A 13,032-nucleotide genomic window follows, 5' to 3' on the forward strand; every position below is an offset into this window, starting at 1 on the left:
TGATTCTTCATGCATCAAGAATCTGCAGATAAAGAAACCACTAGGTAGCAGTGATCACAGTGTGCTGAAGTGGGATTTACTCAAAGAGGTAACTACCATCAAGGGTAAAGGGAAGGGTTTTTGCTTTCGTAAAGGTGACTACGGTGGTCTGAGATAGTATTTAAATTCTATACAGTAGGACCAACTGATGATGTTGCCAACAGCAAATTCAAAATGGGAAGCATTCAAAAAATTAATCTTGGAAGATACTAGGCTTTTCATACCAACAAAAAAATATTGTTCAAGATTTAGGCCCAAATGGATATCAGATGAACTAATTAGACGTGACAGAGAAGAAAAATGCATGGGATACATATAAATTAACATGTGACACAGACGCCTATGATAGATATAAGCTGGTCTGTAACCAAGTTACAAAGGAGATTAGGCAGGTGAAGGCAGACTGCTCTTACGAAGAAAGGCTTAAGTTTTGAAAATTACAGTGTCTGGAGACTAGGCACCTGCAAGGTGATCTGATTGAGGTGTATAAAGCCTTGAATGGTTTGAGCATGTCAGTGCCGATAGGATTCTTCCTCTTGCTCAAAATAATCACCTGAGAGGGCATAAATTCAAATTGAGGAAAGACAGTTGTAGGATAGATGTGCGGAAGTTTGCCTTTAGCCAGCAGGTAGTCTGTTGGTGAAACAGACTTCCATCTTTTGTTGTGGAAGTTGATAGCCCATATAAATTTAAAGCCGAGCTGGACAAGTATTTCGAATGAACGGAGGGGTGAAATGGGAGCGGTTTTTTTTGGCTGATGCTGCATAAGCTTGCTTTCTTGCATCGTATTACTCTACTAATGCTAATGCCTAGTAACTTCCCAGATTAATTCCCTGAATGCTTTACATTTAGAATTTGCTGTTGGTAACATCAGTTGGTTCACTGTACAGAATTTAAAAATTGTCTGAGACTACTGTAGTCACCTTTACGAAAGCAAAAACCTTTCCCTTTACCCCTGATGCTAGTTGCATCTTTGAGTAAATCTCACAGCAGTACACTATGATCACTGCCACCTAGTGGTTCCTTTATCTGCAGTTCCTAAATGCATGAATAATCTTGGCTGATAATCAGATAAAGAGTATTACTCCCTCTGGTTGGCTCTCAAACATGCTACTGTAGAAACAGTCATCCAATAAATCCACAAAAGTCTTGCTAGTGTGCGAGTTACCAACCCACAAGTTTATATATGGGAAGTTAAAATCCCCCATTATAAGACAATGTGATTTACCGGCCCACTCTATTTCTCTGTACAGTTGTTTGTTGTACTCATTAGGGTCATTAGGCCTGTAACACACTCCTACTCCCAACTTTGCTTTCCCAGTGCTTATGTTACACCAAACTACTCAACACTGCACTGTCCACCCATGTCTCATGGATGCACTTCCTTACATTTTGTGTTTCTTAACTAACAACATCACCCCTCCTCTTCTGTCCTGTCAATCTTTTCTGTACACATTGTACTCCTCAAATTTCAATTTTGAATTCCTTATCGTTGTGTGACCACATCTCTGATATCCCAATGATATCTGCCAAATTTATTTACTATACTCTTAGGTTGGTTGGTTGTTGGGTTTTATTAGCGCATTAGCAACTAAGGCTATAATGCACCAAAACCAGGTGATAACTATACTCCTAGCATTGGTGTACATGCAAGCACAGGTAGTTCCAGACTTTACGAGTTAATTCATTCCTAGCGTGTGGTCGTAAAGCAGGAATTTATTTCCCATATACCTAATGTTAAAAATAGGGGTTACGTTATCAACAATGAAATTAGTTAGCTAATTAGTTTATGTTTAAACAATGATTGATTTATCCAAAGAAATGAAAATGTAGTCTGTAAAATCAAACAAATTATAATAATAAATAAATTATTTATGACTTACAAATGTTAAAGAATGTTTATTCTTCATCATCATCACCAACTAAATGCACACTTGTTGATCACTCATTATTGACTCAGCACTCTTTGGTTTGTTGCATGAGGAGTTGTCTTCTTTAGTTGTGTTTCAAGAAGTGTTTCAAGAGGCATTTGTTTCCAAGATAATCTTCTCTTTTATTTATAAATTTTGCAATTGCATATGCATTAGCATTTTTTAACAGCACACAAAATTGGAACTAACACGATTTGCGTGGAGTAACAAGGTTACGAAGCTTAAAATAAAAGGAATAGTGAGAAGATTCTAAAAATTTATTTGTTTTTTATACAATTGAAGATTTCAGTAAAGAGGAAACACATTTCACCGTAATACCAGAATGTAAAAGCCTACAAAATTCCAATTATCAGTATTATCGCAAATGCAATAAGATCAAGTTTGCTACCCGTTTATAATAGATTGCTCTAACAGAAAAGCGTAATAAACTGGAAAGTGCAAAATATTTTTATTGTTTTATGGTTGTGACCTCCAGAAATGTGTTTTAGAAAAATATCACAAAGGCGTTTAAAATTGATTCTTATAATGGAACATATGATAACGATGAAAGTATACTGCATTTTAATGATTTGAATTGGTAACTAATACAATTTATAAACTACACTCGTGACCTTTTAGATGGCCTTAAGGTCATGCTCATGACCTTAAAATTGACATTTTAGAGAGATAAATATCTTAGTTATACATCAAAAAATTTCAACTTCCGAGGTCTTGAAACAAATTATCAAAAAACAATGTGTTATTGGGTTCACATTACGATATTTTCACAATACGATGGTGTCTCTGGAACTGATTAATATCGTAAAGCGGGGTACAATGTATTGTATAGCTATGCACATGGTTTGGAATGCAGTATTCATGAATGTTTTAACATTCATTTTTTGCAATGTTCACATTTTCGATTTTGTTGATACTTGGAGAAAAAAAAACTCATAAACCTGGGAACTCGTAAAGCGAAAAATCATAATAACTAAGAGTAAGAACAGGTGCCTGTATACAGGCACCTGTTCTTACTCTTAGTTATCCTAACATGGCCCGTGTATTTATTTGTTCCATGATGACTCCCACTATTTCCCAAAACCCCAAAAACCCACTCTCCAGGCTGTTGCTCTTTCTAATAGAAGCAGTGCAAGAATCACTTTCACCTCTGTCTGTGACTACTATTAATCTGTTAGTCTGTGAACCTCCCCAAGCTAGCAGTTTTCTGACTCGCCTAACACTGGCTCAATAGCATCAGCAAATATTCTTGCATCCTTTCTATTTAAGTGAATCCCATCCCTGTAGAAACAATCTCTCCTGTTAACAAGCACAGACAATACTGAGAAAAATTCTATCCCCTGAGCCTTGCACAATCTCTGCAGGGCTGAATTTGATTGAAAGGCTCTCATCATATTCTCCCTCATATCGTGTCTGTGCAGAATTGCAGACACTTTCAAATGTAACCCTAACTCACAACCTTTTTTCAACATTGACCTTTACTTGTTAAGTAAGTCCGCAGATCTCATACTTTTAATGTCATTAGTGCTAGAATGTCTTAATTGTAAGACATTCTGAAATACTCTTGATCTGATTATCAGCAGTGACTCTTCATGCATAAAGAATCTCCAGATAAAGGAACCACTAGGTGTCAGCAATCATAATATATTGATGTGGTATTTACTTAAATACACAACTACCGTGAAGGGTAAAGAGAATGGATTTTGCTTTTGTAAAGGTGACTGCAATAGCCTCAGACAGTTATTAAATTCTTAATTGGAACCAAATGGATTTAGACCTAAATTAATATCAAATGAACTGATGAACTAATGGCAGAGGAAAGAAAAACATGCATGTAATTATAAATTATCCAGGGATGCAGAAACCTACATTAAATATAGACTAGTCTACCATCCAGTCACTAAAGGTAGGAGAGTTCAGCAAACAAGGTCAGATTATGAGAAGTCTCTGACTTAGAATGCCAAAAGAAGTAACAAACAATTCTTTTCTACTTTTAACACTAGAAGGAAACAGATGAACTACATTGGCCCACTAGATAAATGGCATAACTTTTGATGATCTTGTTTAAATCTCTTATAAACTAAACAAATATTTTGCCTCTACATTCATGCATGACAAAGTTTTTAGGGATGGAAACGCAAAAGGTACACCAAGTTATAATTGGGAGCTAATTTTGACATTATATATTTAGATTTTAGGAAAACTTTTGACACTGTTCAGCATTAATGGATGCTATATAAATATAGACTAGTCTACCATCCAGTCACTAAAGGTAAGAGAGTTCAGCAAACAAGGTCAGATTATGATTGAAAGGGATGATTGAGTACAGAAGACAGAAGGTGGTTACGATGGGCACTGCTCTTCTTGAACTAATGTTATTTGTAGCATTCCTCGGGGTTTAGTGCTAGTCAATATTCAATTTTTATTAACAGTATTAACAAAGGACTTAGACTTTGGTTTTTCAAATTGCACCACTTGGAAACTAGGCACTTGTGGGGAGACCTGATTGAAGTATTGAAGGCCTTAGATGAACTGAGTAAACTTAATGATGATGATGATGGCATTCTACCTCTTTCTTAGACAGTGCGCACTCACACACACATGCGCGGACAGAAATTGAAAAAAGGATGCCTGCATGATAAATGTCCAAAAATATTGCTTTCAAATGGAGAGTAATTGTTGGAACAAATTTCCATCTGATGTTGTAGAAGTAGGTAATTTGAAGAAATTTAAGGAAGAATTAGACATATTATATTAGCACAATAACTACAACTTTTGGCCTGAAAGAATATTGATAATTGTGGGATTAGTTACCTTGTGCAGTCTAACATGAAGGTCTGTGACAATGCAGATAGGCAGCTAGAATAGCTGTCATAAGATTAGTTGTCTTGTATTAGTCCATTCTACTGGCTGTTCTTGATTATACTGGGGTTCGAGCCTGTCACCACCAAATATGGAGGATGCGGAAAGGTCAGGGAATGACCACCGCATATTCCCGGAGCAATATGGCCTTAGTTGCTAATGCTCCTAAAAAAACCAAATAACAACAACTACTGGCTGTGGAAAAGTCTTAGACAACCCAGCTGACATTGCTGATGAATTGAACAAGTACTTTGCATCTGTCTCTACTGAAGAAAGACTTATTTTATTTTTAGTGTATCTCCTATAACTATCACCATTTATTATTATTTTCATATAGTGAAGTGCCACAAAACAAATGTTAGTGGACCACCAGTTTGACATGTGTTGTACAAAAGTGAGATGCACGCCTGCTCCTGTATAAATTTTCTGTGTATGTAGCTTTGGTTTTAGACTCACTTTGCATCACTGAGTGCTGCTGTGAAAACCGTCAGTAAATATATTTTTTTTTTTTTGGATGAAAAGACTGCTTTGTTCTTATTATCAAAAATAGTGTCAGAATAAAGAATAAAATTTTGAAGTGCACCATTTTCAAATGTTTTTTCCCTTTTATCCCAAAAAACATTTTTTTAATTAATTAATTTTTTTTTTTTTGTTGATACTTCAGAGTTCATTACAGATATGCTTGAACTTATAATCAGTAATGACCATCTTAGTATTTCAGAAAAGTGTGTTTGAACATTTATTAGTTAGAACACCTTGAGCTTAATTTAGAAAAATAAACTTACCAACCAGAACACTAGCTCAGTTCAAACACACTTTCAGAAAAGTTTGAAATGTGTTTGCTGATACAGTGCCATCAGTGATGCCACTGTATTTAAAGCATTACTTATTTCTCACCAGATAGTAGGTAGTTTTAATTGTAGTTATGTTTCATGAAATGTAATCAAGGCAGTATTTTAGAAAACAGATAAAGATGACCGAAACTTATGATTTTTGGTCTTACACCCCCCCCCCCCCCCGTGCATTTATGACCATGTTTTCATTCAGTTCCAGGAGAAGTAGCCAGTACACAAAAGCAACAAAATATTTTTCTCTGAAGCACACCAAAATTATCAAAGATGAAGGTTGTTCTCGGCAGATACAACATTGACAAAACTGGACACTTTACTGGAAGAAAAGACCATCAATAAATTATATTGCAAATGAAGTTATTGATGGACTTCAAATCAATGTCTAGATTTGAATCAATTATACAGATCATCTACCTTTGTTGTTGAGGTCTGATTCTGCAGGTGGCTAATCAGCAGGCACAAATTGAAATTGATGCTTGTTTACCATGCTAAGAACCCAAGGCACTTAAGAGTTTGGTGAAGGGAACGGACCCAGTCATGTGGAAATCAAACTTCAAAACTTGGATGACCATATCGCTTCTAAAAAGCTATGCAGTCATCCACACAATGTAATCATTCCGCAATTTGGATAATATTCAAGGCCATATTCTTCAACATGTGAATCTGAATGTCAAGATTGTTCTACTGCCCTTTTCCAGTCCCTCCAATGCAGCATTGCTTTTCCAGTAGAGTAAGAGACATCACATTCTTTAAATTTTGTTACCTTGAATGGGCTTTTGACAGGCTGATACAAGCAGTTGACAATAAAAATGAGCCAACAATCAAAAATACCAGAAGCCATTCAATGTTTTTTACATCAAGTAAATCATTTAGAGATGTCTAGATATCAGTCACTGAATCCAAACCGTGAGTAGTTTGTTCAAACTCCCCAGAGGTTGGATTTGGTGGTATTCATCAAAGATATATCAAGCCAGCTCTGAAATTTTTGAAGACTGATGATCAACCACCAGGGAAAATCCTAAATAAGTTACTGGATCTGTGAATCAAGGTGGCAAATCAGCTGGATCTCAGTTTCTTCTGAAAATGTGATTAAGTTATTGGATTCTCACATTGAGGAGCTCACAAATGAAAATATTTTTAAATGGATGAACAAAGTACAATTCAAGGTTATCCTAAAGCCCTCCCCCAGCATTTAGATCTCAATTTTTAACACATTTCAAAGGTTATTTCAGCATACAGATACACTCATCTTTATCTCTTTTCTAAAATACTGCCTTATTACTTTTCATGAAACATAATTATAATTAAAACTACCTGCTATCTGGTGAGAAATAAGGAACTCTTTAAATACAGTGCTATCAGTGATGCCCAGTGTTTGAACTGAGCTAGTGTTCTGGTTGATAAGTTTATTTTTCTAAATTAAGCTCAAGGTGTTTTAACTAATAAATGACCAAACACACTTTTTTGAAATACTAAGATGGTCATTACTGGTTATAAGTTCAAGCATATCTGTAATTAACCCTGAAGTAGGGGATACACAGACTAAAAGGTTAACAGTGGCCGCAGGCAGAGGCAAAAGTGATTCTTGCACTTCTTTTAGAATGAGTAGCAGCATGGAAAGCAAGGCAATGGAGATTTCCAGGACTGTTGGGAGTCATAGTGGAACAAATAAATACATGGGCTGTGTTAGGGTAACTAAGAGTAGAAACAGGTGCGTGTATACTTGCATGTACACCAATGCTAGGCGTATAGTTAATAAATTTAACAAGCTTGAAGTGCTAGTCAAGACAACAAAGGCAGATATTGTTGGGATATCAGAGACATGGTGTCACACAGATATAAGCAGTGTACAATTGGAATTTGGGGAGTACAATGTGTACAGAAAGGATAGATAGGGACAGGAAGGGAGGAGGGATTATGCTGTTAGTTAAGAAACACATAAAATCTAAGGAAGTGCATCCAATTGATGTTGGTGGATAGTGCAACGTTGAGTTGCACTTTTGTGTTTGGTGCGAAATAAGCACCGGGAAGGGAAAAATAAGAGTAGGTGTATGTTATAGTCCTAATGAATATGACGAGTATAATTTGCAATTGTGCAGAAAAATAGAGTGGGCCAGTAAATCAGAATTTCTTATAATGGGGGATTTTAACTTTCCAAATATTGACTGTAACATGTGCATTGGTCACTTGCACACTGGCCAGACTTTTTTGGATTTATTGGATGACTGTTTTCTACAGCAGCATGTTCGAGAGGCAATCAGAGGGAGTAATACTCTTGACCTGATTATCAGCAGTGATTATTCATTCATTAAGAATTTGCAGATAAAGGAACCACTGTGTGACAGTGATCACAATGTACTGATGTAGGAATTACTTAAAGTAATTACCAGCTGTAACTACCAGCAAGGCTAAAGGGAAGGGCTTTTGCTTTTGTAAAGGTGACGACAGAGGTCTCAGACAGTTTTTAAATTATATACAGTGGGATCAACTCATAATGTTACCAACGTTGAATTCTAAATAGGAAGCCTTCAGGAACTTTGGAGGCTACTAGGCTTTTCATTCCAACAAAGAAATACTGTTCAAGGTTTAGGCCTAAATGGATGTCAGATGAATTAATGAGGCTCGTGGCAGAGAAGAAAAATGTATGGGATGCATATAAAGTATCAGGTGACCCAGAAGCCTATGGCAGATATAAACTAGTCTGTAATCGTCACAAAGCAAGTTAGGCAGGCGAATGCAGATTATGAGAAATCTTTGGTAAAGGATGCAAAGAAAAACAGTAAAGAGTTGTTTACTTATGTAAACTCTAGAAGGAAAGGGATGAATCAGATTGGACCACTTCACATGGGTTGATTATTGATGATTATTCTCAGGTAGCTGATAAACTGAATGAGTATTTTGCATCTACATTCACACATGAGGAGTTATTCAGTGAGGGCAGTGCCAGAAGTTTGTCAAACTCTAACAGGAAGCTAAGTGATTTTGTAATAACTGAGAGAAAAGTGGAGAAGAAATTGTTGAAGTTAAACATAAGGAAGGCACCTGAGGTGGGCAGGATCTATCCAGTTATATTAAAGGAGGCAGCAAAGGAAGTAAGGAAATACTTAGCCATAATTATGTGAGCATCCTTGGGCTCAGGGGAGGTCCCCATGGACTGGAGGTGTGAAAATGTATCACCAATTCAGAAAGGGGGTTAAAAAGGTGACACAAGTAACTATAGACCTGTTTAGTTTAACTTTTGTTCCGGGGAAAAAAATGGAATCACTGGTTAAAGAAGCATTGCAGGATCATCTAGACAAGACTGCAGTAATAGTTAAGACAGCATGGGTTTGTTAATGGGAGGTCTTGTCTGACCAATTTGATTGGATACTATGATGTGGTCACAAAGGAACTGAATGCCAAAAGTAATTTTGATATCATATACTCGGATTTCAGAAAAGCTGTTGATACTGTTGCACATGGAAGATTACTGTACAAATTGGAGAGGTATGGCATTATGGGTAAGTTGCTACAATGGATAAAGGGATGGTTGAATTTGAGACGACAGAGAGTGGTAATCAGTGGACACTGCTCTTTATGCACAAATGTTATTAGTGAAGTTCCCCAGGGTTTGGTGTTGGGCCCATTGTTGTTTTGTATATTTATCAATGATATTGATGAAAGTATATCAGGTTTAATGTCCAAGTTTGCAGATGATACAAAGGTTGGCAGGGTTGTTAACGACAGTAAAGACAGTATGCTACTCCAACTGGATCTAGATAAGTTGTCAAATGGGCTGAGAAGTGGCAACTGAAGTTTAACAGTGATAAATGCAAAGTACTGCACATGGATAGCAATAACTGAAGAGAAACATACCAACTGTATGGTACTACACTCAGGGAAATTGAAAGTGAAAAAGACGTGGGGGTAATTGTGCAGTCACATATCAAGTTCGCTGAGCAGGCAGACAGGCTGCCAGGGCAGGTCATGGAGTCTTGTCAATGATATATAGGAATTTTGCTAGCAGATACAAGGAGATGATTATCCCTTTGTATATATATATATATATATATATATATATTTTGTTAGTTGTTGGCACATCAGCTTCTATGGCCATAATGCACCTCCCAAAGTTTTTGCATATTACTGTGATCCAAGCCCGAGGCAGGATTCGAACCCGCAACCTTTGAGTTGCCAGGCAGGCACTTTACCCACCTGGCTAGCCCGGTCGGCATCTCTTTGTATAAGGCAATGGTCAGGACACATCTTGATTACTGTATACAGGTCTGGAAGCCTCTATTTAAGAAGGATGTAGAGTTGCTGGAATGAGTACAAAGAAGGGCAACAAGATTGGTGAGTGGAACAAAGGGGTGCCCTTACCAAGAAAGGCTTAAGTTCTGCAGTTTGCAGCACCTGGAGAGTAGGCACCTGCAAGGTGATCTGATTGAGGTGTATAAGGCTTTGAATGGGTTGAACAAGCTGAATGCTGATGGAATTCTTACTCTTGCTCAGATTAAGAACCTGAGGGGCACAGTTTCAATTTGGGGAAAGACTTGTAGAATAGATGTGCAGAAATTTGCCTTTAGCCAGCAGGTAGTTGATTGGTGGAACAGACTTCCATCTTTTGTTGTGGAAGTTGATAGCCAAAATAAATTTAAGGCTGAGCTGGACAGGCATTTGGAATGAATGGAGGGGTGAAATGGGAGTTTTTTTTTGTTGTTTTTTTTTTGGCTGATGCTGTATAAGTTTGCCTTCTTGCATTGTATGCCTCTGCTAATGCTAATGCATTTCAAAGATAATTATGCTTGCTACTGGTGAGAGTGTTTCTATGAAAAGAAGGAATCTTCAATTCAAATCACATTAGATTCTTATCTTAAGAAGCCCCAGCCAGTCCATTAAGAAACACTCTGCACCTGAAACCAACTTTGTCTTAACCAAGCTTCTCCAGTATGGCCCTGTTTCTTTCCTTCTACCTTCTTTTTTCTGTCGATAAATCTCTCCATTCCTGAGTGATACAGTACTTAGGAATTTAAATTATTTTCTGCTCTTTATCTTCAATGTTTGTATTTTAGTTAATAAATGTTTGTAAAACATACTTTTTTGTCTTTTATTTAGTTTTCCTTGATTTTTATACTAAATAGTATTTAAATTATATGAAATGGACAGATGATTCAAGGAATGTTATAAATGGCAATTCCAGGAACAGAATTGCCATTTATAACATTTCACCTGTGGGAAATAAGGGTTTGACATGCAATGGCTCTCCTTGAAGCAGTTAGTTCATGAGTGCAGGGGATAGGGGGTGCGGTTACCTGTACATACTTATTATTATTGTATATTATTGTTGTATTATTATTGTATACTTATTATTGTATTCAGGATAAAAAAAAAAAAAAAAACAGAAATATAATTTAAATTTTGGTGCATCGTTGAATAGTTTTTCCATTTTTCAATATTAATTACATTTAATTGGTGCATTTTTATACATAGAATTTTTTTCTTTTTATATAAATGTAAATTGTTAATGAAATGCAAATAAACATTTCCTTTACAGCAGATGATGAAACAACAAACTCTCCTGATATATCTTTGCTCTCATTAGCAATCTCAGACAGTAAAACTGGACTTCATACTCAGTCACTATTACACCACATACTTAGAAACCAGGAACCTACTCCGAAGAACCCTGCTGGAGCTAGTAACATTCTATTTTCATCATGCAAAGAAAAAGATGAAGTGGAAATAACACTTAATACAGCTAAGTTAGTTCTTTTTTTTATAATTCATTCATGTTGCTAAAATACAGACTTGATTAAAAATTGTAAAAAATACATGAAAGTAAACTGAACAATGTGATATATTAAACCTCTGTATAGATAAGTTATATAAAACAAATGATTAAAAGCTTAAAAATATAGAGAAACTAAAATACAGTACTAAACTTTCAAAGGCTTCTGCCTCCTTTGCCAACAGGGAAGTTATAATAAGTTTTTTTTTTTTTTTTTATGTTAAGTGCTTATAAAATGAGAACTGATAAAATATTATTGCTATACGGAAATAATTTAGCCGAAGATAACATAATGTGATGGGAAAGCAAAAACAAAATTGAGAGTGTGATAAATACCATGACAGTTTAGACAGAAAATGGAATAGGCATGTAATTATCAACATACAGGGGGTTTCCGAAAAGTAAGGTAACACTTTTTATTTTTAATAATGGTGAAAGGGAATGAGATGAAATGCAGTGGACAGATAGACCCGTTAATAACATTCAAAAATACTGCCAGTACAGTGTTGCGGTACTATCACCTCACAGTAGATTCCATTTGCAAAATGGCGGCTACCGTGTGAGTGTGGTCCAAAACAGGCATTCATGAAGTTATTCACTTTTTACAAGCAAAAGGGTCTTCACCAAGTGACATTCACCGTGAACTGGTTGCTGTGTATGGCGAAAAGGTAATGACAAAGAAGCAGGTGTGTTTTTGGTACAATGAATTACAGTGGGCTGTGTTGACATTGAAGATTGACATCAGGTGAGCAAGCCTTCATCAAGCAAGACAGAAGACAACACTTCACGCATTAAGGGCATCGTTCTTGAAAACAGGTGAGTGAAAGAAAATGCGTGAAATTACATAAATAGTGAACATGAGTAAGTTGACTGTTCACGAAATTGTTAACGATGTCTTTGGCTTTCGAAAGGTGTGCTGCCGCTAGGTGCCCCGACAATTGTCAGAGGAGGACAAAGCAAAATGCATGGAGATGTGTCTGGAGAACCTGTTGCAATACAGCAACGAAGTAGAGGATTTTCTCACTCGCACAGTCACAGCAGACGAAACATGGGTTCATCAATTTACCCTGGAGAGCAAACAAGACTCCATGACCTGGAAACATCCACAATCAACTGTGCGCAAAAAATTCAAAACTGTTTCCAATTTCCAAAAAATCATGACCACAGTGTTCTGTTGGTGTATTTCTTGCCGAAGGGAGGAACAATCAATGCACAGCTTTACTGTGCAACATTGGAAAAACTGCAAGCCAACATTTGATGCAAATGACCAGAACTCCTGACAAGCGGCATGATTTTGTTGCACAACAACACAACTGTACATACTGCCCACACCCACTCGTGAGTGGTTACGCCGTAATTGTTGGGAAACTCTGTAACATCCCTCCCTACAGCCCAGACTTAGCACCTTCAGACTTCCATTTGTTCAGCCCTCTGAAAAAACACCTTTCAGGAAAGCATTTCACCACAGATGAGGAAGTTCATCAGGCAGTGTGATGTTGGTTATTGTGTGTGGGCACGGACTTCTTCAGTACTGGTATTGATAAACTGATCCACCGTTGGGACAAGTGCATCAATAATAAAACTG

At 36.7% G+C, this 13,032-nt stretch overlaps 1 protein-coding gene across 5 annotated transcripts in view; it reads left to right on the top strand.

Annotated features, from left to right (window-relative positions):
• LOC150078471 (rho GTPase-activating protein 45-like) overlaps positions 1 to 13,032 on the top strand; it is a 492,654-nt gene that overhangs the window by 462,777 nt on the left and 16,845 nt on the right. For 4 of the 5 annotated variants that reach the window (XM_090385482.1, XM_090385486.1, XM_090385483.1 and 1 more), the window contains one exon: positions 11,214 to 11,421. In XM_090385482.1, coding sequence (XP_090241608.1) covers positions 11,214 to 11,421 — 208 coding nt within the window. The remainder of the gene's footprint in view (positions 1 to 11,213; positions 11,422 to 13,032) is intronic. The other variant, XM_090385485.1, reaches the window with a different exon arrangement.

This window comes from Mastigoproctus giganteus, chromosome 11 (assembly GCF_048544385.1).
Source record: "Mastigoproctus giganteus isolate SK-2022 chromosome 11, ASM4854438v1, whole genome shotgun sequence".
In the NCBI taxonomy this organism is placed as follows: Eukaryota; Metazoa; Arthropoda; class Arachnida; order Uropygi; family Thelyphonidae; genus Mastigoproctus; species Mastigoproctus giganteus.